Genomic DNA, 24982 nt, shown 5'->3' with positions numbered 1-24982 from the left:
CTTTCAGCTCTAATATACATTGGTCAGTGCAGGTACCATTAACAATTAGGTTAGGAAATTCTTTTCTGTTATACTATGCTACAATCTCTCTCTCTCTCTCTCTCTCTCTCTCTCTCTCTCTCTCTCTCTCTCTCTCTCTCTCTCTGTCTCTCTGTGCATGTGTCAGTGTATGAGTGTGTTTATTGTAAATGTGTGCTCATATGTGTACACACATGTATATGGCTATATATCAGTGGTTCTCAACCTTCCGAATACTGCAACGATTTAATACATTTCTGCCTGCTATGGTGACCTCCAGTTATAAAATTATTTTTGTTGTTACTTCATAACTATAATTTTGCCGTTATTATGAATCATAATGTAAATATCTGTGTTTTCTGGTGGTCTTAGGTGACCCCTGTGAAAGGGTTGTTTGACCCCCCCCAAAGGGGTCTTGACCTATGAGTTGTAAATTGCTGCTGTATATTGCCTGAAGCCATCTAGGAAAGGCTAAAGGCTTGCAAGTACATTTCATGGAGATGGCCCAACGTTTCGTAAGGCTGAGATGGGTGAGCTCTAAGAATAAAGGTCCTTAGACACTTTACCCCGGGACTGCTGTTTGCTGCTGATATGCTTTCCTGTCACTATTACATAGCCTGATGATTCTTGGGCATTTGCCCATTCTATTGGGCAGAGTTTCTGCAGATCAACAGTATAGAAGATGTACTCTCCTATAGTAACACTGTGTAGACACATTGACGCTTTCATAATCCCTAATAAGGATCTTATAAAATTCCTAAATTTATACAAGTAATTTTGAGGCCTCTAAATGCTACAAATAGAGCTCTGTAAATCTTTATCCATCATGGGCTAATTCATGCACTAGAATAAGAAAGCAGGCTTGGGACAAATGTATAATAATGAAAAACATCCCTTCTAGGTTAGCTGTGAGAGTAATATCTGGTAACTAAAAGTCACAAACTGGGAATGGACAATTTATTGAAAGTACAAGGTCAAAAAGTAAACTGGTTTATCCATACAAAACTTTAAAATAATAAAACACTAGGCAGGTGACTTGTCTATTGACAAAACCATGCTGACTTGTAACATAAAAGTTACTATTTTAAACTTACACTGCTATAAACTGATGGGTTTAAAAAATGGATAATGAATATTCATTCAAGTACCAGTCTTAATTGAAAGACAGGGAAACATTTCTGCTGTAACTCTTTGCCATTGTCATGAACTATTGTCTTGAAATTGCTATGAACTTATGGAATGTAAAGGTGCTTGGGAAGCCATATGATCAGTTATCCTGAGAAGGTTTAAGAACTAAGAATGGCAGTAAAATGATAGTGCAGTTTTCTTCAGCTCCATCTAGACTGAGTGTGGATTCTGCATGCACGGAATTTTCTCTCTCTTCCTCCTTTCCTTCCTTCTTTCTCTTTTTGACTTAAGCCTCCTGCCTAGCCAGTGAGGGGGTCTGTGAGCCAGGGAAAAGATCCCCAGCAACTAAACTTCTTTACTTAATCCCCCTACAACCACCACCCACCTCAGCAACTGTACTTCTAAAGGCTGGGGCTAGACTTCAGCATTATATAATGTTAATATGTGCATTAATATGTGTGTATGTTTGAGATCATGTGCCTATGTGTTTGTATGTGTATAAGTGTTCATATGTGTGTACATGGCTGTATATGAATTGTACATATGCATTAGTCTCTCTCTTTCTCTCTCCCCTCCATTCTCTTCCTCTCCCTCTCCCCCTTCTATGTGTGTGTGTTTGTGTGTGTGTGTGTGTGTGTATGTGTGTGTGTGTGTGTGTGTGTGTGTGTGTGTGTGTGCCTGCATGCACAAGCAGGCCTGATTGCCTAGTCATCATTCTCTCCACTTTATTTGTCTGTTTGTCTATCTGTCTGTCTGTTTGTTTTGAGACAAGGTCTGTCACTGAACCTGGAAATGCTGATTGGCTAGAATACCTAAATCCTCTTATCTCTGCCTATCAATAATACAAACTATGTGATAAATGTCCTGACTTACAGCTTTCTGTAAAAGCTGAATAGCTTCTTGTACATCTATAGGACTATAAAAGTTTCATATATCTGTTCTCACATTGCACCATGTCATTTGAAGCAACTTGAATCCTTGATCCCTGGCCATAGCCACTCATACTTGACCCCAAATAAATGATTTAATATTCTTTGTTGAAGTAATATCTGTGTTATTCATTGACAGTACCATATCTCACCTGTCTAAGCTAATCATATGGAACAATTCTTTGAGCCTCTGTGCAACACCAGCAGACACAAAAATACAGAAGGGAAAAGGTCTCTATAAGGACAACTTCAGATAAGCATAAATGTGATCAAACAACACACTATTAAATACTTTCTGGTATCAAAAAAAGGAGATTTTTATTGTGTTCACCATGTAGCTAGCAATTATGTGAGCAAAGGTATGCTTACATCAAGCCAGGCACAGGACGGCAAGATTATGTGTTTCTTTATATCACTTCTCTAAAAGAATGACTAGCATTTGCCTGATCCAACTAGGAAGTGAAAAAATTTAGCTCATGAGGGTTGAGTGACTCATGCCAGACCACAGCAGGTGATTTCCAGAGTCAGAATGTGTTATGTTGTCTTATGAGTCTGTCATAATCAAAGGCATTGAACTCTGACACTGCCAGGTTTTATAAATATTTAGCAAACTTACCGTGTAATAGTCATACCAGAGGGCTGTGGGGAAATATGCACTGATGTCCCGGGCATTCTGAAATTAAACACAGACCAGGTAGAGGTATTGATATCTGACATGGAGTAGGCAACTTGCCATGTACTCTTGCATAAAATAATAGAGCTGAAACTGAATACAGTTATCCCAGCTTCCTAAATATCACCAAGGCTGAGAACTCCTGGATTCTTGCCCAGCTTCCAAGGGTGGAAATGGCCCAACAAAATCTAGAACCTTCACTAAAGCCCTGTGGAAGGATAGGCACTCCAAAGAAAATGACCACTTCCTGCTTGACGACATATCCATCCTTTCTCTAAGGATACAAGACCCAAGGTTAGGTATAAAGTTGAAAAATATCTGCAGGTTCAAAAGTATTTCAAAATGGTTTAATTAGATGTTTTGCTTAGTTAAGTGTTTACCTAAATATATAGAAATTGTAAAGAATTGTCTCTTGCTGTATGTGTAACTACACAAAGAAGTGAGTAAAGTACCACTCAGCCACAAGGTGGGACACACTGCTGCAAGCAGTTCTGAGCACTTCAGTTAAGCATGACAGAGGCAATAAAAAAATCTTTACACTACTTCCCATAGTCTACATGCTTCATTTTAAATCGCGAGAAAATAATCATGTTTAAATAAACTGTGGAACAATATTCCCTTTGACTGATATAAAGAAGGATTTGAGAATTCTACTCTGGAGAACCATAAAAGGCAAATGTAGACCAGGAAACCCTGTTTGAGTGTCTATCTCACACCTCACTTCCTTCACCATATTTGCGCAGCCTAGCAGTTGGGATTCTCCAAATTCTCAGAGGCCTCCATACTCACAGGCTCCAGCACAGGACTGACTAGGAAAGCTGGACCCAGCAGGAACTGTTTATCTATGTTCCAGGTCTCACGGTCTGACACAAATCTGGAATGGAAATAGAAGGTATCACAATCAGACCTCAGTAGGATTTGACTTAATGTCCTAAAAAAATTCTCAAGTTAGAACCCATGTGAGAGAGCCTCATGTATCTCTACCCCCTGGTGTCTGTTCAGTTCATGTCATCCCATTTGTCCTGATTCCAGAACCTCAAAAATTGTTGAAAAATATGTTGATGGACAACCCATTTTTCATTATGGCACATTTTCAATCTTTACTAGAATACTTATAGAGGTAACCTGAACAAATTATGGATTAGAATTATATAATAAAATGAAAGTAAAGGAGGTCATAAAGAAAAAATAATGCTATAGAACCTTGACTCTTTTCTATTTTTTAATTCAATATCTGGACTTTCATTCAAGACCTGTGGTAAGCAGAGCACAAATAAAATCAGAGCACTGATAAAAAATGGGTCACACCAGGACATTACTGACAAAAGAGAGTCTCAGCTTCAGAGTGGAAGAATTGTTTGAATCAACTCCTAGCGAAGAGGTTAAACACATTATTTATTAACAGAAATCCATCTCGCCACTTACTCATGGAGAAGAGGCCGCACCACTGTGCTGCCCTCTGTGTGGGCCTTGTACATCAAGGTGTAGAGATATGGCAACAGGGTGTATCTGGTCTCCAGTACACTTCTGGAAATATCCTCAAAGGTTTCATTCCAGGATACAGGATCTTGTCTCTAAAGCAGAATGAGGAAAGTGTTCAAAACCCACCTAGACACCTAAGAATTTAAGGTCATTGAAGAAATATTTAAACTATATAACATCTTTAAAGTATCAAATACAAAAGAAAATAATACATGGGACTCCTAGATTGTACTTAATGGACAGGGAAACATCAGAAAATTTCTCTTTAAAAATCACTAACACATTATATATGAGTTATAATAGAAATTAGTCCCAGAGCAAAAAAATAATAAAAATAAAGACTATGATTTATAGAAAAAAGTTAATGGATTTAAAAATGTCACCAGATAACACACACAGAAGGAATGCTCTCAGAAACTGAGGTAGCACATGTGTGTGTGTGTGTGAGAGAGAGGAGAGAGAGAGAGAGAGAAAGAGAGACAGAGAGAGAAAGAGAGACAGAGACAGAGAGAGAGAGAGAGAGAGAGAGAGAGAGAGAGAATGTATATATTTACAGTCACATAATACAGATAAGAAAGCTGATTTCTTACCTTGGTCCCAATGGTGTTGTGGTTCCTGGAGAAGGGGTAGAAGGCACCCAGCTGCATCCAGCGAACACACATCTCATACTCAGCATCTTGAAAGAACCCACAGATGTCTGACCCGGTCTGAAAGAACATGCAACAAAGTCAGCTCTTGGTGCTTTCTAAGAGACCCTGTCGTCTTCCTAGGGAGGAGGAGCATGTAGAGGACACTTACATAGGATATGCCAAAGAGGCTGAAGTCCATCATGCCTGCAATGAGAGACGCAGCAGGGTCAGGACAGGCACTCATTCTCTGCCGCCTCTTCCCCCTTCACCAAGAATCCCACTCCCACCCCTGCCTGCAGAAGCCCCAGGGCAGAGCCCACACACCGATGATGGATTTCCCCAGCTGGTCCCAGGCAGCTGTGTTGTCTCCCAGCCAGTGTCCTGCCCAGCGTCCAGAAGAGGGGAATGTGGAGCGGGTGATGACGATCCCTCTCTCTCCTGTCACCTCCTGCACAGCTCTGGTTGGGGAAACAGGGAGAAAACTTCATGGCAGGGCAGAGGAAGATTGACCATAAAGTTTCCTGCTCAGTCCTTGCACTCAGAATATCTTGAAAAAATCTTTCTTGTGTGACTACAAGGAATATAGAAATATGACCTAATAGAGGACAACTGGCTACCTGATAGGTATAACAAGGGAAGTAAGGCAGGAAAGGAAAGAAAAAAAAGAAGTAAAGAAAAATTCTTGAAACAGTTTTTTCACACTATCTCACTATGCTACAAAGTCATTGGCTTGCCCCTAAGTAGTAAGCAGTTACAAAACTCACTTTCAACATAAAGAAGCAAGGTTTCTAACACTGTTACCTGTTTTTCTCTTTTATCTAGTGATACCACAGGACTGACTACAATGCATGATGACTTACAGTATACCTGTGGGTACGCTCAAGAGGACTACTGATTTCCTCACAGGGATGGCTCCACAACTACAAAGTTGTTGCTTACCAAATAAGAATTACAACATGGTTATTACAATTACATTATACTTACTCTTAGAATAAGAAACAAATGGAAAAGTAGAGACACTACAACACTCATCACAGAAGTAGACCAACAGGAGAAAGCAGAGTCACTCACTCGTAGGTGGGTCTGGTCTGGGACCACCCATACAGGCTGTGCACATCATAGTGCCGCATCCGGGAGCCATCCGGAAGGATCTGCTCACTCTCCATGCACAGGGTCTTGCTGCTCAGGCCCCTGTCCCTGGCTTCCAAATCTAAGGGGAGATTTAAGACAGTGAAAGACAATTCTTCTTCTTCTCATTCCTGACCTCTTGTTACTGAATTGATCTGTAGAACTCAAGATAAATTTGATTTCCAATGGTGCCCCCTTCCCTGACTACGACCAACTCATAACAGTGCTTTGAGCTGAGGTGCAAGAAGCATGCAAGTGCTCTCAATTCCTGGTTTTTCTAAGAAGGTAAAGGATGCATAAAAACACGGAGATTCATTCATTGACCACAGAGTAGGCTTGGCCACAACTGCAAAGCCAAAGCAACCATTATTGTTAACACCGTGATGCAACTTGTAATATTATCTGTCACTTTATATATACTCTACTGTAGAAAATTGATATTGAGGAAAATTGTGTAAGCTTTGAGATATCTTATACCTCAAAGAAATCAAAATTTGGAGAACTGCTGTAAACACAATTAAAACCAAGGGGTCAATGGCTCCACAATAAAGTGAACATTTTGTCTAACCATTGGTTACAAAGAAAATGTAGGTAGATAAATTATCAAAGTTCATAACTAAGACATCTTACAGTGAGAAGAAGCCTTTAAAGACATTACTACTACTGAGAACGATCTGGAAAAATTTGAGAAACTTTCCAAATGTCTCCTGGGTCTTGCCACACAGAATTAGGTAAAGTGCTTCCTATACTTAATTTAATTTATAGCACCTATGAGAATGTACCCTTGATGCCAGGTAACACTTGCTGGTCAAGGTAACAATTGCTTGCTGGGCTTATACACAGAGGACAGTGAAGGTCAATTTTATATACAATAAGAGCATAGTAGCATGTCATTATGTAGAAATAAATCCGTATGTATATATTTCAGTGAGATATTCATTCATTCCCTAAAATGTGCTAAGGAAAGGTTGATTGTGGGGATGTTAGTTTTCTGCCTTCCCAGATTGGCTGCCTACATAAGTACAACTTATCTCGAGCTTCTCTCTCTCCTCAATGCCATTTGTGGAAACAGGCAACTTTTAATCTAGATGATGCCACCCAACAGGAAGAGGAGGAACAAGGTCCTTACGCGGCATGTAGGGAGGCCGGTTCAGAGTAGTATCGCTGCAGCCCGGAGGAACTGCCCCATTCACAAAGCTGGAAGGCTCATTCATATCCTATAAATGTCAGAAATATTGTTTCCACTTAAATACAATTCCGGCATATAAATTCAGAGTCAAGGAAAGAGGAAATAGAGTATAAACATGCACTAATCTTTAGACATCAGCATAGGAAAAATTGTCAAATGCTCGGAATCGAGCTATAAAGAAAGAGTAGTCTCTGTAGGAAAAAATTCCCCTGAGGCATCAAATTTGCAAATATTTTATGTGAGGTCTTAGAACAGAAGCTTCACATAGAAGACCAGTTGTGGAGAAGATCAGAGCAGCTCCACACCTCATCAGAGAGAGTGTGGTATGACATATCCAAAGACTTGGATGAATATTATCCTGTTAATACATCAAGAAATACACAGGAAGGTGGACTGGAGAGATCGCTCAGGGCTTAAAGGGACTTGTTGCTTTTGTTGGGTGCCCAGTATCAACATGACGGCTCACAACCATCTAAAACTTCAGGCGCTGTTTGAGATATGAAAACTTCACAGGCACTAAGCATGCACATAAGGTATGTATACATGTATATTACATATAAGCAAAATAGTACATACAAGGAATATACGCATACATATAGGCAAAATACACATACAAATGAGATAAATAGTAAATCTTTTAAAAAATCCTATAAGAAAACTTAAAAAGATTTCTTAAATCTTTAAAAAAATAAACATATAGACACAACTCTCCTATACTTCATACAAGTGAGCACTCACACACACGCACTTACAATCCACAGGCCATCAAACTTCAGGCTCTTAGCTGGATCTTGCGGGTTCCTGTAGAGTTCTTCAATCTCCTTCTTCCACCACATGGCAGTTGAATTACGGAAAAAGTCTGGGAAGGCCACGTAAGCTCGGTATTCCTGTAAAATAACAATATTTGGTTATTTGTCATGAATAATTACAGTAGGCAGCAAAATATGCTTAATATGAACAGGGCTCATTCAGTCTCATACTACATGGAGGTGGAAAATGATAGTACAAGCAAATCTACAGCACAAATTTAGAGCACTTTTATCTTACAAAAACATGTGGAACACACAAAAGGAAGAATAAAATATCTTCTACCTAGAATGTGAGAAATATCCAGTGAATTTCCCCTTGTATCTTACAGGACTGGAGGAGTTCAACACCCTCTACACACTAACTCTTGCTGTATACCTCCTATCCCAATTGCCCACCATTTCTTAAGGACTGATAAGATAAGGTCAAAGTCCAGTGAGGCTTTAGCTAAATGTCAGGGGTCGGGTGATGGGTATCAGGTTTATACCAGGAAACCTTCCCACTGGGAAAGAAGTTGAGAAAAGTTTGCACATTGTGATTTTGCACCAGTTACTATGGCTCTCTGCTATGATTTCCAAATCAGAGGAAGCCTTCACTTTTATGTAACCTACGCTGGGAGGACTTAAGGCTTCCGTTTTAGTTTCTCTTTCTTTTCCCACAAATCATGAAAACAGTGTTTAACACATATATGGAAAGTGGTTTCAATGTATCACTCCTTAACTGCGTTTTACAGACTTTAGGAGCAAAGACATTGTCTTACATTTACAAGTTTATCTTCACATTCTCTACCGTGTTTAACAGAATTAGAAAAAACAATAGATAAGCATTAAAGCTCTGCCTGCTTGTGGATTTGTGCCCCCCAGCAAGAGAAATTAGCCACAGAAATCTATATGCTCCCCCCTGCTGTTTGTTCTCAGACATTTCAGTTGCTGTGCCTCAACAAACATCCTCTCAGGGTCCTTCACAGAACTGCAAGCATCAACAAGCAAAAGAATGGCATGGAAGAGAATAGCAGGAAGACTTGGCTGAGTCTCTACACGGTGCTTACACAAACCAGCAAACAGTCTATTAAGGAAGAACCTATATGCTCAGAGGAAGGCCAAGAGAACATGAAGAACAGATCAGAAATGGTCCAGCATGCATTGCTGCTTCACAGGACAGGCACAAAGAATCATAAGGGCAGTATATAGGAATAATAGAACTTCTTTTAAATATAAAAGTAGAAATAAAACTCATGAAGCCCCTTACAAAGAAAACCTTACCCCAGAAACAGAGATCCAGCTTATATTAAGCCAGAAACATGGGCTTTCAAAAAAAAGGAATACCTGTTCTAAAAAGGAATTCCACTATATAAGGCATGAATATTGGGCACAATTTCTGCCAGTTCAATTTTAGTAACTACGGTTTTTCTCCTCTATACCAGAACACTGGTTAGAATTTGACATTAAAAAAAAAAATCCCCAAAGGGTTAGTACTAGCTGGTTTTCTGTGTCAACTTGACACAGGCTAGAGTTAACACATAGAAAGGAGATTCAGCTGGAGAAATGCCTCCATGAGATCTAGCTGTGGGGCATTTTCTCAATTAGTGACCAAGGGCAGAGGGCCCCTTGTGAATAATACCATCCCTGGGCTGGTAGTCCTGGAATCTATAAGAGAACAAGCTGAGCAAGCCAGGGGAAGCAAGCCAGTAAGTACCATCCCTCCATGGCCTCTGCATCAGCTCTTGCTTCCTGACCTGCTTGAGTCCCGGCCCTGATTTCCTTTGGTGATGAACAGCAAAGTAGATAAGCTGAATAAATCCTTTACTCTCGAATTAGCTTCTTGGTCATGATATTCGTGCAAAAATAGAAACCCTGACTAAGATAGGGCTCTCAGTAATGGTCCTCTAAATGTCTAATGCTTGATCTCATAATGGCCATGCTTGTGAATAGTTCAGTAAATATATTTATCTAATTAATTCTTGAATGTTAGTTTCTAAACGCCATGGGTTGCACTGTTCTTTGGCTACATAAAGATCAGCTACTTCATCGCATGACCCTGAAATAGGTGTCCTAATAATGAGGCCTTCTCTCTATCTTCCCAGCTGCACTAGGAAAGATGTAAAGGATTCTCATGCCTTGATGTAATCCCTGTCTACAGAGTCCTCTCTTTTGGAGAGAAAAGGAAGGCATGCAGACATGTCACTGGCTCTCCACAGAGCCATTTCCTACTCTTAGAACACTGAGCACAGACATAACCACAATTTACAAAACAGAAATGACCTGCATTTCTGAACTGGGTAAATAGACCTAAATGCTTCTAAACCACAAGTGCTGGCTGATGATTGTGAAAAACTGCAGTTCGTGAAGCTTGTGATACTTAGAACCATCATAAAGTAAAACATCTAATCCCAGTAGAGAGCAATGTATACCACGAGCCAACAGTGGCGAGGGAAAAGCCATGACGGAGGATGCAAAAGCACATGGGATTTCAAATCATGAGGCAGTAAAAGACTGTCTGCAGTCATAAGGCATGCAGTAAAATAGTCAAACACTAAATAGAAAGACTGCACACCCTACCTAAAAGGGATACCTAAAGAACCAAAACACAACTTAATTCAGAGAAAAACATCATTCTTAGAGGAATCATCCAGTTGAAAGTCTATGAGCCTCTGGATTCCGACATGTTTGTATTTGAGATTACAATTGTGCTATGATATGTAACCTAAGCTTTTTGAGCATGAAATCTAAATAACAATAATACTGATATCCCAGTAGGAAGTAAAACATGATTTAGAAACAGAGTATATATGTAAGATTATCAGAAAACAAATATCAGAAAAGATGACACATCCTCTCTGTGTATTTCCAAGCCATATCCATTGTCACTTATGGAAATTCTAGTATCCTTGCTGCCTCTTTCAAGAAATGCTAATGGGTTCAATATAAACAAGGGCCTTTTACCTCCACTTGATTGTCCCAGTCCATAGAGGAGTTCACATAAATATTAGGGTAATCAGGCCAAACCTGTGGGGAGAAAAATGATCAAGAGAAATATCCCATCTCTCATACTCTGAATTTCTTGGAAACTAAAGGCTAGCCCTTTGGTTATGAAAGACTGACCCAAGCAAAAGTGGATTCTATAAGTCCCTTAACTATTAACAATAATCAACAAAGATTGATTTTAAAATGAATAACAGAAACCCAGAGAACAATAGGAAGCAGTAAAAACATATTTAAAAACACACTAACAGGGTGCCTAGCCCAGGATAAGGAGTCAACACCTGACTCATACCTTTCCCCAGACAATGTCTCCATTATTGGGATATCTGATGAAGACGTCATTCTCCAAACCCCTAGTGAAGGCAGGATAGGGCTCTGTCTCATTGCCAGAAATGGCTGGGTCCTGCAATCAGAGCACAATGCAGGTGGGAAAACTTATGTAAGTACCAAAAAAAAAAGGACAATAAGTAGAATTTTTGAGAGAGGATCTCAGCTTTTTCTGAGTGATAGGCTTTCTGTAAATGCAGTAAGTATACTTTTCATATCTCATTTCTCTACTAACTATGTGGATAGACATACAGTATAAGGTGATCCCTGTAAAAACCCCATCCATCCATTGCCCCATTCACAGGCAACACAGTCACACAAGGACTAACCAGAATGAGGATGACACGCATCCCATCAGCCTTCATGCGCTTGATCAGGTCTGGAAGTCCAGAGAAGTTGGGGCTGAGCTTGAAGTTCAGCTGCCTCTCCATGTAGTCAATGTCAGAGTACTGCACATCCTGGAATGACACAAGAAAGAGTGGCTGATTGTGGAGCCAGTCCAGACTCCAGCAGTGAGCACTGCTTATGTCTGGATATTACAATCTATGACAAATTATAGCTTGACATCTTGAGATAGTCACTCATTTTTCAAAATTACACTCAGAAACAAAGAAAATTCATTTCAATATCAACAAAAAATGCAAGATACGTATTAATGTCTATCTTTAGGACTGTTATAAAAACCAAATATTACTGCTGTAGAAAAAAATCCTTTGACTTTCTCCATTGTTGTGTCTTGAAATCAGCAGTATTTAATACAAAATAACATCAAATATCCAGGCCTATGAATCATAAGTCTACTATAAAAGAATTAAAACAAAACAGTCATCACTGTGGAAGGACCAGTGTTGGAGAAGAACAAATGCAGAACTCTGACTGAGATGTTCTATTACAAGAGTTGTTCTCAACCTTCCTAATGCTGTGACCCTTTAATACAGTTCTTCATGGTGTGGTGACCCACAAACATAAAATTATTTTTGTTGTTAGTTCCCAACTGTAATTTTGCTTCTGTTGTAATTCATAATGCAAATATCTGTGTTTTTAAAGGTACAGGATGACCCCATGAAATGGTCCTTCAACCCCCAAAGGGATACAACACAACTGTTTGAGAACCACTCAATTACAGGAGGTATGTTGCACTGATACAATAGTGAACAATAAATACAAGAGAAGCACAAGATGATTTCTGATGATTGGACCTCTGGTTTTGAAGTGAATGAGATTGATTCTGTATGGGATTCCATTGCACACTCAATACAGCTTTCCATCCAGGAACAAATGAGAAGCTCTGAGCTCAGGGAGCACTGTGCTGTTCTGGACCCAAGAAAGAAACCTTGTATGGAATGAGCTCACTAGGTTTGGAATAGCGTCCTTAGTAAAACAAAACTAGAATTCGAGCAGCATTTTATTATCATGTCAGTAAGGACAATATACTTAAATATCTTGAAGTCATGCCTTTAAAAGATGCAGAGGAAAGCCTGATACATGAGACAGCACCCACGAGCCAGTCTTAACTTCTCATGGTTAGTCTGAGCCACTAGTGCTATGACGATAATGGTCTCCTCTGAATCACTGTGGAAGATCTAGGCTCAGTGTGAAATGACATGAGAAAGCACAGTGTGTCGCCTTAAAACCACACTTGAACCAGATAAACAAATCCCTAACAGATGCACGTACATAGGGGATCTTCTTAGCCACCATCTCATCATACAAGTCGGAGATCTCAGTGTCATTCTCATATCCATAGCGACACAGCTGGAATCCCAGGGACCAGTAAGGTACCATCACAGGGCGACCAATCAACTAGAAAACAGACAGAATGTTAGAACTTTAGAGGAGGATCTGGATGAAAATTGGAAATGAAGTCAGAATATTTTACCCAAATTTAGATGGCAAATTCAAATCCAGAGAGAACATATTGGGGCAGGGGGCAGGTCAGACCTCCCTGGATATACTACAGAAAACTTCTCAGAGGACACTTTTAAGGAATTATGAAAAAAACTGATTTTATTCATATTATATATATATATATATATATATATACACTAGGTATTAAAAGCATAACACAGGAAAATAGCTAACTTAGTATGTAGTCTCTAAGTCTTGCTGATTGTGTAACCTTGGATAGGTATGTGAGATTTCTATGCTTGTTCCTTTACCTGTAAATAAGAGCTAATAATAGGATCTATTTAGACTAAGTAACAGTATGCATGGGATACTTCCATGTGCATTAAAAATAGATTAGTAGATATTTCATACATGTTTGTAGATATTGTAACTAAAAATGTTATTATTCCCCATGGCCATGACTCACACAACCACCACCAATACAGTCATCATCTCTATCATCAGACTATAACCTTCGTGACAATGTCAGGATGTAATCTTTGCTATCATAACTCTCATTGCTATCAAAGAGATAATCATTATCACCAACACCATTACTACCAAAACTATCATCACATCTAGCACTGCCACCAATAACATGTACCTAATTATTACATTCCACTCAATAACTACTCTGCCACAACCACTTTCATTCCTGGATGTCCTATTTACCTCCCAACCATCATCACCGTAACAGTCACAATCCTCACAATCACCTACCAATAATATTACCACTACCTTTAATACCACCACCTCTTATCACACATCAAATCACCACTACCACAGCATGAATCCATCACACTATCATAGCTTCATACTATACCCACAACAAGTTACCACAAATATTCTCTACTCTGCAATAAGTAGAGGAAGCAGAATTTAATATTTATAGGAATATACCTGATTCCATATTATATCTTTCTCTGAGAAAAAGCAATAAATTGAGGTAGCATATGAATAAATTCAGGTAGTCACATTATATGGCAATCCTGTGTAGCAGGGTTGGAATACATTGTGAGGGTCTATATACACACACACAAACATATTTCATGAATAAATTTCTTCCTACCTCTGTGTATTGCTGAGTGACAATCTCTGGAGTTGGGCCCAAGAACACATAGAAGTCTAGAATGCCCCCTGTGGTTCGGTATGTCAGGGCAGGCATAGGCTGGAATGTCACATCTGGAAACACAAGACAATGACATCGTGCTGAAATCCTGTATGTTGAGAGCATTGACCTTGGAATAACCACCTTCTCTCTAACATATCATAATATCATGACATATGGACTGCAGATATTCTGAAGTAGGTCGATACTACATTAAAGAAGTTAAATGAAAGCTTTCACTAGCTGCATTGCATTGAGGTTTGGTCTTTTGCTATGTATTGTAATGCTACATACTGGCCCCCAAGTTCTGGCTTCCACTAAGGATAAGGAGAGCCTCACATATACCAGTGATGCGATGTAATCTTGCTCCTTAGTTTAAAACTATTGGTTGAATAAAGGAACCTACAGTCTGTCTATAGATGGACAGAAGAGGGTAGGCATTGTTTTGGTTCCTAGGCTTTGGGTCTGAGGCAGAGACCACAATAGGAAAGAGAGAAAGTGAAGAGAGGAGAGGGCACCATGGGGTAAAAGATTATGAGAACTGACCATGGGGACTGGCCAGTCGGAGTAAAGTGGCACAGGGTTTTATCTGACAAGTTATATCTCAGGGTTATTGGGAGGAAAGTAGACAAAATAGCCAAGGAAGGTTGATGTTTGCTCAGCTTTAGTATTGATTAAAGAATTATAAGTATAAAATTGTATTTATATATGGGAAATATATGTATTAATATAAATATTATTAAATATAATTTTTATATATGGAATTATAAATAAAAAAACTTTTGTCTTTAATTGGGAACCAAAGGATATAAGCTGGGGTGGAATCCCCTCATTAATATTAAATATTTACTACAACAGCATTGAAAATTAAAAGTTCAACAAATTACCATTAAATTAATTATATATAAAAAGTCAATAAGAAGGAAAACCGATAGCACAAAGACTAATCTGGTCTTTCGACAGCTAAATCAGATACATACTAAAGAAACTGAGAAATGATTGTCACACAATAAGAGACACAGGCGTCATCCTACCCATGGCATTGCTGTTCATCAGGAGGACTCCATGGGCATTGCCATCCTCCTCCAGACCCATGTAGTAAGGGTGGACGCCGTAGGAATTCTTCTTGTACTGAGAGTCATAATGGGAAAAAAATTATGTTAGACAACTGTGGTCATGAGAAAGAAACTCCACAGAAATTTGATTTCTAATTTGAATCAGCTTTTTCTGGTAAGAACAGAGGAAGAAAAATATGTCCATTTATCTAAAAATCGAAGGGAATAATCAACAGACATCTGTAAAGAAGCACTAGACAGGAAGGGTGAATGGACGGGACAGAACATGGACTACACTCACCCCTGGGGGCTCATCCCTGGAGAACATGCCCCACGTGTGCCAGTTCATGTCTATCTTGAAGGTTGTGTGCTCAGTTTCCCCAAAGCCATAGATGTATGTGGAAGGCAGGCGGGTGGAGATGCGGATGAACATGTCATTGAAGGTGAAGCCAAGGAGCTGAGAGTCCCAGCTGCAAAAGGGAAAGGAATATTTGCAAAAAAGAAATAATATTAATAACAATAAGATCACCCATAAGTACTATAGTCCCTTCCAAATAAAACATGCAAGTCTCATAGATCAAAATAACCACAATTGAGCCTGCTAACTGTCTCGGTAGCACCTACTTTTTCTTCTACACTGTATCATCATGTACCTTTAGCATTGTCTACAGGAACAAACACGGTGACTTTATCGCACTCCAACATGAAATTTCCCATGCCTTCCTCACCTGACCCCTAACTCTTCACTTTCTACATGTATCCATGCCTAGGATATGAGCACTTCACACCACCTCACAGTCTAATTCTCCTTCTACTCACTCCTCATGAGAGCCTCCCATGCAGATTCCAGGGATGTTCCAGGTCTAAAGCCCACTAGCATCCAGGTTTCCTCTCTCTCCTTCATTCTTAGTTACCTCAGTGAGATCTCTCTATAATAATTGATAAATTCCCTCCATCTCATGACATATTCTGTCACAAATTTTTCTTTTTCAGGAACTCTCTGTGGGATATCTAATATAGGTTTTATTTCACATGTCACCTCTTTCTCAAACAGACAACCTCAGATCACAGCTTCTGAACCAGCATAGAATGTGATTTCCCTTATTTTCCTAGCAAAAAAAATTTGTCATGGTATCAAATTCCTCTTCATGGAAGAATTTAAATTTTAAAAGAAATAGCATAAAAAATAAATATGTCTACAAACACAATATCCAGAACAGCATCTAATGCATAAAAGGAATTGAGAAAACACATGTTCAGTGGATACCTGCAAACTTGTAACTATGTCAGCAGTCACTCTTAGAGTATTAAAGATTTTCTCTAAGAGCAGAACACATTTCCTTATGTGTGGTAGTTAGAATGACATATCCCCTATCATTATTTCAGGTAATGTAATACTTGGTCCCCAGTGAGTCACTATTTGTGGACTACTGGGAAATCTGTCTAACTGGAGGAAGTATGTTTCTGGAGACAAGCTCTAGGAGTTCAAGTCTCATACCATTCCTTGTTTGCTCTCTCTTTTCTGTTCACAGTTCAAGATGTTAACTCTCAACTTTTCTGCTGCCATGTCTTCCTGCCTCAACTTCACCATCATAAAATCTAACTCTCTGACACCATGAACTCAAATAAACTGTTGTAGGTTCTCTTGGTCATGCTTGTTTTGTTTTGTGTTGTGTTGTGTTGTGTTGTTTGATCACAGTCATGAAAAGTAACTAATATATCATGGATGTGAACATAGGCAGTATGAAGCTTGGTCTTTAAGGATGATGGAGCTGGTAAGGAATATTTAGAAGAGCAGTAACACAGACTCAGACCAGGATCCACTTACATGACAGTGCCTGTACTCTTTCGCCGAACTTGAATCCCAAATGGATTGTCGTTGATGAGGACATCATACAAACGGCCTTCAGGGGTGCTCAATGGAGAACTGGGGATGTTCAGTGGGACTGGGACTTCGTATCGACTGTGGCTAGGATCATAGATCTAAGCCAGACAAAATTATTTTATGTAAAGACAAGCATATGGCAATATATTATGATGCTTTCCTAGCTTGCTGGCAGTGAAATTAATTAACAATATTGTACCATACAATTCAAAATGTCATAGGAAGATTTTTAATTCCTGCCTCACAAAATATTAGAGGACTGAAACACCAGATAGCCTAAGTATACTGATCTGATCACTGCATAACATAAATATGTCTCAAAGCATGGCATTAATAGTATAAAAATTCACTGTTATCTGTCATCTCAAAACAACACTTTATACAAGCATAGCAATCTAGATGAATAATTTAGTATATTCTTAGCATGTTTGACAGAGACTGGATCTTGTATATTTTGTCCTTTGTAACTTTACAATCCAGAGTTCAATCAATTTACTGAGTACAATCACCAATTTAATAACATGATCTGGGTCAGGTATCATTATTATGGGCTTTAGAACATTTCATCCATTTCAACAATGTAGTTATAATTCATTCTAAAATTGATGTTGAATTCATAGCATATGGTATATATTTTATATGTGAGTGTTCAAATATATGAGTATGAAAAATAATGGACTTAAAACAGATTAATGTTTAGGATCAAAATATACTGAAATTTTACTATAAGCTGAGTAATTAATGGTAAAATTTCTATTGATGGTATAATAGTAAATAGTATGGATAGGAATTGAATACGCCAAGGTTATTGGCATGAAAAGAACAGGAATCACTGTAATTCGGAAAGAAGAACTCAGCATACCTGAGGGATATGAGCTAACATAAACCCTGTAAACAGACTTAGTGATTACAGAGAAAGAAATGCTTGGAGGACACAAAGGTGAATATCATGGTGGAAGAAATTTAGGATGTATCTTAAAAACTTTGCAGCAGGAAAACAAGTACAAAAATGAGAGCAAAGAGTTCTGGTAAAAGAACAACAAAAGCAAAAATTCAGAGTGTTAACACGGGCTCAGAAAGACATAAGCATTATGGGCAGAACTACTGTACCACTAAATGAATAGTGGGAAAGGCTTAAGTTTGCACACCCAATCAACTTCATTCTGATGAGGACAAATACATACAGCAAATCACAGTAGCAGACACAGAGCTCAAGCCCTGATGGCACTCAAGTTCTGAGGGCTCCTTTAGGTGAGGGCTCTCTGCCTTGATCAATGACTTATACTCTCCCAGCAGCATTTGACACCTCATGATATACAAGCATGCTGGGGATTCCAATGCCACCATGGTGGAAGACAAATCCATGTCTAGGAGCAGCTCACAATTTAAAAAGGAACAACAACATGATAGCTAGTCAATCCCTACTCCCTTGGTTTATTTAAACCATGAAAGGAAAAGCAATCACTTTCATGAGTATTTCAAAGATGTCTCCAATTACTATATTCAAATTCATACTCCTCCTCTTTTATTGTCAACCACAAATCTGCTCAGTTTTCTCATTTCAGTTAACATCACTACCAACCATAGATGCATGCAACTTAGCAACAAGGTAGTAATTCCTTGGCCATCTTCCTCTTGTAGTCTATAGGAGTGTGCGAGATGATCTCAAGGTTTCAAACACATCCACTGTTTCCCATCCCCTTTCTTTTCCAGAATGAACTGAGCCATAACTCACTGACCTTCCTATTAGCCTCATCTACTTCCTCTCCATATGTTCTCTCACAAGACTTTTCCTTAGATGCAGTTACTTTCTCAGTTTGAAATTAGGAGAGGTCTCTCTATTTCATTGGTCATCTAATCAATATAATTATCAAGATGATAATCTACAGTATTTTGCTATGAAAATGAAACATTTTGTTCAGAATTATATGACAGAAAGTAACAAAGAAAACAGGAACTGCAAAGGCCAAGGCCACACCTCATAGCATACTCTGTGTTTACCTTAAACTGCAGCATTTCGTTCTTGTGGTAGGTCACTTTCAGTTGGAGTTGATTCAATGGTGATGACGGGAAGGCATTTCTGTGAGTAGAACTCTTCAAGGAGATGACAGCTGTGGCCCCATTTGCATCATACTGAACATTGCTGACTGAGTACAGCTCATTAGCAATGTAGCAATGAGGGACCCCAGGAGTGTTGGATACCTGGAAAGAAAATCAGATTCCTAGATCAGCAGGGATATGAAGTTATCAAAGAGACAAATTATCTGGAGAGAAATCCATGTGTACATTTGTTCATATCTATAACATTTGCATAAGCATGAATTTAAATTCCTGCTCTGCTAGAGAGAGTATACTAGTAAATACATTTCAATCTTACCCAACTCCTCAACCTAAATAATGTTTATATGGAGCCTTTCTGAGGATTTTAACAAGCCTATGGGCACAGAGCTGTGATAAGACATTGTAGATTGTATTTCAAGGGTCTTCAGTTTACATGAGCATCTTCAGCATAGTTACCTCCCAGATGCAGCCACGGGCAGTGCAGTTTTCTTCAGAAGCACCATGCTCATCTGGATAGCAATCTATCCTTTCCTCGTCCCTTGTGAAGATGTCCCACTCAACTGTATATGCTTTTCCCAGTGTGAGATTGATATTTGTGATGGTGGCAACCTGAAAGAATGAAAATTCATCCTCAGTATAAAAGCCTGGTAAGACCTGAATATTTTTATGAAAACTAAATATAAATGTTGTTCTTAGTCTATCCTCATGCCCTGCTTTTAATATTTTAAACAACATACTACAGGATATGAGGGCACAAGGGAATATGTGCTTAGTGAGTAGTCATTTTGAAAGGAAATTTCAACTATTTTATCAATAACTCCTACATTTCATTATTGAAAGAGATAGACCAAAGACAACCTGTTATGATCAATCATTTTCCCTTCCCTCCATGGACCACTTGACTACTATTCAATTTTTAAGAAATAAGTTGTATTCACAGCCTACCCAAAACATGATCCATTTGGTGTGGCATTTCTAGAAAATAGAGCTATATGAGTAAAGTGGCTTGAATTGTAAGTCCAGTGTTCTCTGGAATCATACACAACATACCTTGATTCCTTGATCTCAGGTTAACCCGTTAAGTGTAAGATTTTGAAGTAAGATACATAAATGTCCATTTCCAACATCCTATGTCAAGTATGAAATTACAGACTGATGATGTAAGACTATAAGTCCTTTGATGTTGTTCTGATTGCTCAACAGAATGCATTACAAAGACAAAAGCTCTCCAGGAAAACAAGGTCCTTTCTAAAACACATTACTATCTATCTTCTCTGCATAAAATCTGTTCTTCTTTCTCAGTATTTAAGGTTAAGTCACAGATTCTACCAATTAAAAACCGAGATTTTTAATGATGGTAGGATTGCCCTTGCCAAAAAAGTAAATTTGCTGAGCAAGGGACTCAGTCTTGAGAGAAGGACCTTCCCCTAAACTTGTCCCCTGCCTTACTCTTTTCTATCCTTTCTCTCTTTTCTTTTTCTCTTCTCTTCCTTTCTTTTCTTTGTTTTCCTCTCCTTTTCTCCTAGAACGATAGTATTTGTAACTGGATCCAAGCAGCTACTTCCAGTCACCAGAAAACATAGAACAAAATTCTGAGAAAGTTCAACCTCTGAACCCATGCAAGCAATGTTTCACCACTGAACTTGTAATTACAGTAGGCAACAAAATAACTTTCAATCTGTTTACCATCTCAGACTTCTTGTCACATAAACCTGATGGATTCAAACTTATTGTATGTGAATGGGGGGGGGTGCCTGCATGCTTGTCTCTACATTATATGTGGGCAGTACATATGGAGGTCAGATGTGGCATTGATCCCCTAGAACTATAGATACAAATGTTTGGAATCCAACATATAGATACTGAAATCAAACTGGGACCTCACGAAGAGTTATTACCTGACTAATGAGCTCTCCATCTCCATGAAACTCTGTCTTTAAAGGTCATGTGCATTCTATTCCTTCTCTATAAAACTGGTCTTAATTATTCTACTAAGCTTTAGACATCAATTAAGACCAAAGCAGATATTTTGCAAATGCTGATTTACAATCCTTATTAATATTCACATATTTTCATGTTATGTGAATTGTATCTCACTACCCAGATTCAAACAATAACAATTAACTTTGATAAGGTTAACTGATTTAATTTCTATCAAATACAAAGCATGTAATCACATATGTATTCTTTAGCTGTCTTACACTTAGCCATAGACACAACGATGCACAAAATCCTTTATTTGTGACTTTATACTGTATTTATCCTATTCATGTATTGTCATTACAAAATGTGAAATGTAGTCAATATGCCATTTGACCAAAGTTTCAGTTGACTAGTTTCCCCAAATTTGAATACATCCTCAAAGAACTGTTTATCTAGCAGTTCTATTTCAATGAGGAGCCACTGGAATTGACTTGGGAAAGGTTCCTCACAGGACTGAGGAAGTAGAAGAATGGAAAACAAGTCACACAGAAACATTAGATCCCATTACATATTGGGAATGCCATTTTCTAATTATCATCTAAGCTAGTTTAGCACTATTAGCTTCTTTTCCCAAAAAATATTCTGTACAAATTTATATGATAAAATAATATCCTATGTTTTAATAAACATTAACAAAAGGAAAGAAGGAACATTTAAAGTTAAATAATTAAAAGTCTATGAAGTTTTGCTTATAGGGTCTCTATCTCTACTTTCACATTACAGCACAAGGCATCAACTTTCAGATTACCTCTATTGGATCCTGTCCCACACCCAGTTAGAGAAAACCAAACACAAAGTGAGAATAAAATAAGGATGGGAAAACATGGAGCCATGTTGGCTCCAACATCTCTGTTTTTATATTCCTTCTCCAATACTCTAGCCTCCTCACATGTGCTCTGGTCCTTCAGCAACCGATGTGATCTTAGCAAGAAGCAACATCATGACCTCATGGAGGCTTGTGGAAAGCCTTCTCACAAAAGCAATTCTTACCTTCAGGTTTGAATTGTAAGTGACTTGAGGAGACACTTGAAGGAGCTCCCCATTCTGTTTTACTCTAACATTGCGGAATTCCTGTGTCCCAAGGATTTTAATTTCCTGGAATTCTAGGTTATTGGGATCCTTGTAGTTTGGACTTGAAACTGTCACCTCCAAATGGTTCTGAAACACACGATGCATAATTATGAACATATTATGAACGTGTCTTCCCTATTATCATATTCCAATGGAGAATGTGTGAAATAGTCAGACATTTTACAGAATTGTCTGTACAAAACAAGCTGGTTTTGTTATTACTATTGCCTCTTATTGATAATGAAGCTGACATAAGTATTATGAATTAAGTCATAAATAGCAATTATTTTACCCCTGGTAAATATTGATAATTAAATTATGAATAGAGAACATACATAGCCATTTTCACACATGTTCAACACATTATTCACAAAATGCTACTCACTTGGGTAACAGAAAATTCACTGAAAAGGTAAGTGTTTTGGGATACAGTATCTGAAAGAAGAAAGAGATGTCAGATTGTCCTGGTGACTAAAGAACACAAGTTTCATCTTACTCTCCTTAAAACTGATTCATTGTTCTTTTCCTGACTGATGAGAACTTGACCATATCTGTGGATCACACTTCTTTCCTCTTTCACCCACCAGACACTTTGGCTACTTCTGGATCTTTACTAGATGTTGCCACAGTGAATATGCAGAGACAAGTATCTGTAAAACACTGCTTTGATTTGGGGAAGGTGGTACATACCTAGACATGGAATTTCTTGCTATGTAGTGTTGTATTTTTCATATGTGAAGAAATGTTCCTTAATGGCTATACAAATGTACTGAATGACTTGGTGACTTTGCTTGCAGTACTATATTTAAAATCTAAATAGCATGACCATTGTGAAAGAAATTTTACCCAATATTTTTTCATAAGAGATTTAGAGGACAAATATTTCACACATATATTCAAAAAATTGGACACCAACAAACCAAATTACCCAATTAAAAAATAGGGTACAGAACCAAACAAAATTCTCAACAAGCAAATCTCTAATGGTTGAGGAGCACTTAAAGTACTGTTCAAGATTCTTTGGCATCACTTAAATGCAAATCAAAACATCTGTGATAATTCATAGTGTACCCATATTGTACATCAGAGTAGCTAAAATCAAAAACTCACATAACAGCATATGCTGGAGAGGATGTGGAGAAATGGGAACATTTGTCCATTAATGGTAGAAAAAACTTGTCCAACCATGTAGGAAATTAAGTTGGTGGTTTCTCAGAAAATTGGAAATAGTTCTATCCCAAGACCCAGCTATACTACTCCTGGTTATAAAAAAAAAAAAAAAGAAAGAAAGAAAGAAACAAACAAGCAAAGAAAAAAACCTGTGTCACTATACCAAAGGGAGAAGTGCTTGACTATGTTCATAGCAGCTTTGTTTGTAATAGCCTGAAGCTGTTAAAAACATAGATCTCCCTCAACTGAAGAATGGATAAAGAAAATGTGGGGCATATCTACACAATGTAACACTCTTCATTATAAAGAACAATTACATACAAAATTTGCAGAAAAATGGATGAAACTAGAAAAATATCGTCCTGAGGGAGGTAACCCAAACTCAGAAAGGCACACATTGTAAGTACTCACATATTAGTAGACATTAGCTAAAAGTACAGGATAACTGGGCTAGAAACCATAGACCCAAAGAAAAAAGTAAAAAGGAGGGCCCAAGAATAATGCTTGAATCTCATTCAGAAAGAGAATATTAAATACTTGGAGGTGTGTGGACGAAGGGAACTGAGTAGAAAAAGGAAAATGGATGATGATCAGGTTTAGGTTGGGAGTGGGAGAGAACTGGGAGAAAGAATAGACATCAGTGAGGGGCATCCTTGGGACTACTCAAAGACTTGGAATGGGCAAGGCTTCTAGGAATCAATTGGGGTGACCTTAACTGAGACTCCTAGAACCTAGAGTTATGAAATCCTCCTATACCCAGGTAGTACTTACAGCAGAGGAAAGGGAACATCAACCACCCACAATCCTTCAACCCAAAATTTGACCTGCCTACAAGATGCGCAGGAATAAAGATAGTGTAGAGAATAAGGGAGTAGCCAACCAATAACTGCTTCAACTTGAGACCTATACCAAACTCTGACTATTAATGATACTCTGCTATTTTACAGACAGAAGATGAGCATAACTGTGTCCTGGGAGGCTTCATCTAGCAGTTGAGGAAAAGAGATGCAGAGAAACACAACCAAACATTAGATGGAGCTAAGGGAGTCTTGTGAAAGAATGGGGGATAGGATTGAGTGAGTCAGAGGTGTTAAGGACATCCCAAGAAGACCTACAGAGTCAACAAATTGGTCCCATTGTGGCTGACAGACACAACTACCAACCAAAGAGCCTGCAGGGGTTGGACTTAGCACCCCTACACAGTTATAGCAGATATAAACCTTGATCTTTTTGTGGGCCCCCTAACAATTAGGGCAGGGTCTGTCTCTAACTCTGTTGCCTGCCATTTTATCTCACTCCCCTAGCTGGACTGCCTTGCCATGCCTTAGTGAGAAAAAAATATGTTTAGTCCTGCTGGGACTAGATGTCACAGGGTGACTTTCCCTTCTGTTAGGATAATGGACCATGGAGGGGAGTAGGAAGGTATTGTTGAGGATCAGACTGGGAGGAGAACAGGAAGGGGGTTTCAACC

At 38.5% G+C, this 24982-nt stretch overlaps 1 protein-coding gene across 1 annotated transcript in view; it reads right to left on the bottom strand.

The window, feature by feature from the left end:
• The window catches only part of Mgam (maltase-glucoamylase), a 166194-nt gene that overhangs the window by 34093 nt on the left and 107119 nt on the right, over positions 1-24982 (bottom strand). Inside the window, exons 46-66 of the mRNA XM_052173524.1 lie at positions 22727-22776; positions 22261-22428; positions 19744-19896; positions 19228-19428; positions 17170-17324; positions 15643-15811; positions 15321-15417; positions 14248-14360; positions 12969-13094; positions 11621-11749; positions 11257-11367; positions 10926-10988; positions 7929-8063; positions 7117-7204; positions 5931-6069; positions 5184-5317; positions 5029-5063; positions 4821-4937; positions 4174-4322; positions 3538-3622; positions 2692-2748 (exon numbers count right to left, since the gene is read on the bottom strand). Coding sequence (XP_052029484.1) covers positions 2692-2748; positions 3538-3622; positions 4174-4322; positions 4821-4937; positions 5029-5063; positions 5184-5317; positions 5931-6069; positions 7117-7204; positions 7929-8063; positions 10926-10988; positions 11257-11367; positions 11621-11749; positions 12969-13094; positions 14248-14360; positions 15321-15417; positions 15643-15811; positions 17170-17324; positions 19228-19428; positions 19744-19896; positions 22261-22428; positions 22727-22776 — 2474 coding nt within the window. The remainder of the gene's footprint in view (positions 1-2691; positions 2749-3537; positions 3623-4173; positions 4323-4820; positions 4938-5028; positions 5064-5183; positions 5318-5930; positions 6070-7116; positions 7205-7928; positions 8064-10925; positions 10989-11256; positions 11368-11620; positions 11750-12968; positions 13095-14247; positions 14361-15320; positions 15418-15642; positions 15812-17169; positions 17325-19227; positions 19429-19743; positions 19897-22260; positions 22429-22726; positions 22777-24982) is intronic.

The sequence above is a fragment of the Apodemus sylvaticus genome, chromosome 2 (genome assembly GCF_947179515.1).
Source record: "Apodemus sylvaticus chromosome 2, mApoSyl1.1, whole genome shotgun sequence".
Lineage (NCBI taxonomy): Eukaryota > Metazoa > Chordata > Mammalia > Rodentia > Muridae > Apodemus > Apodemus sylvaticus.
This window is presented reverse-complemented; position numbering and strand designations above follow the sequence as displayed.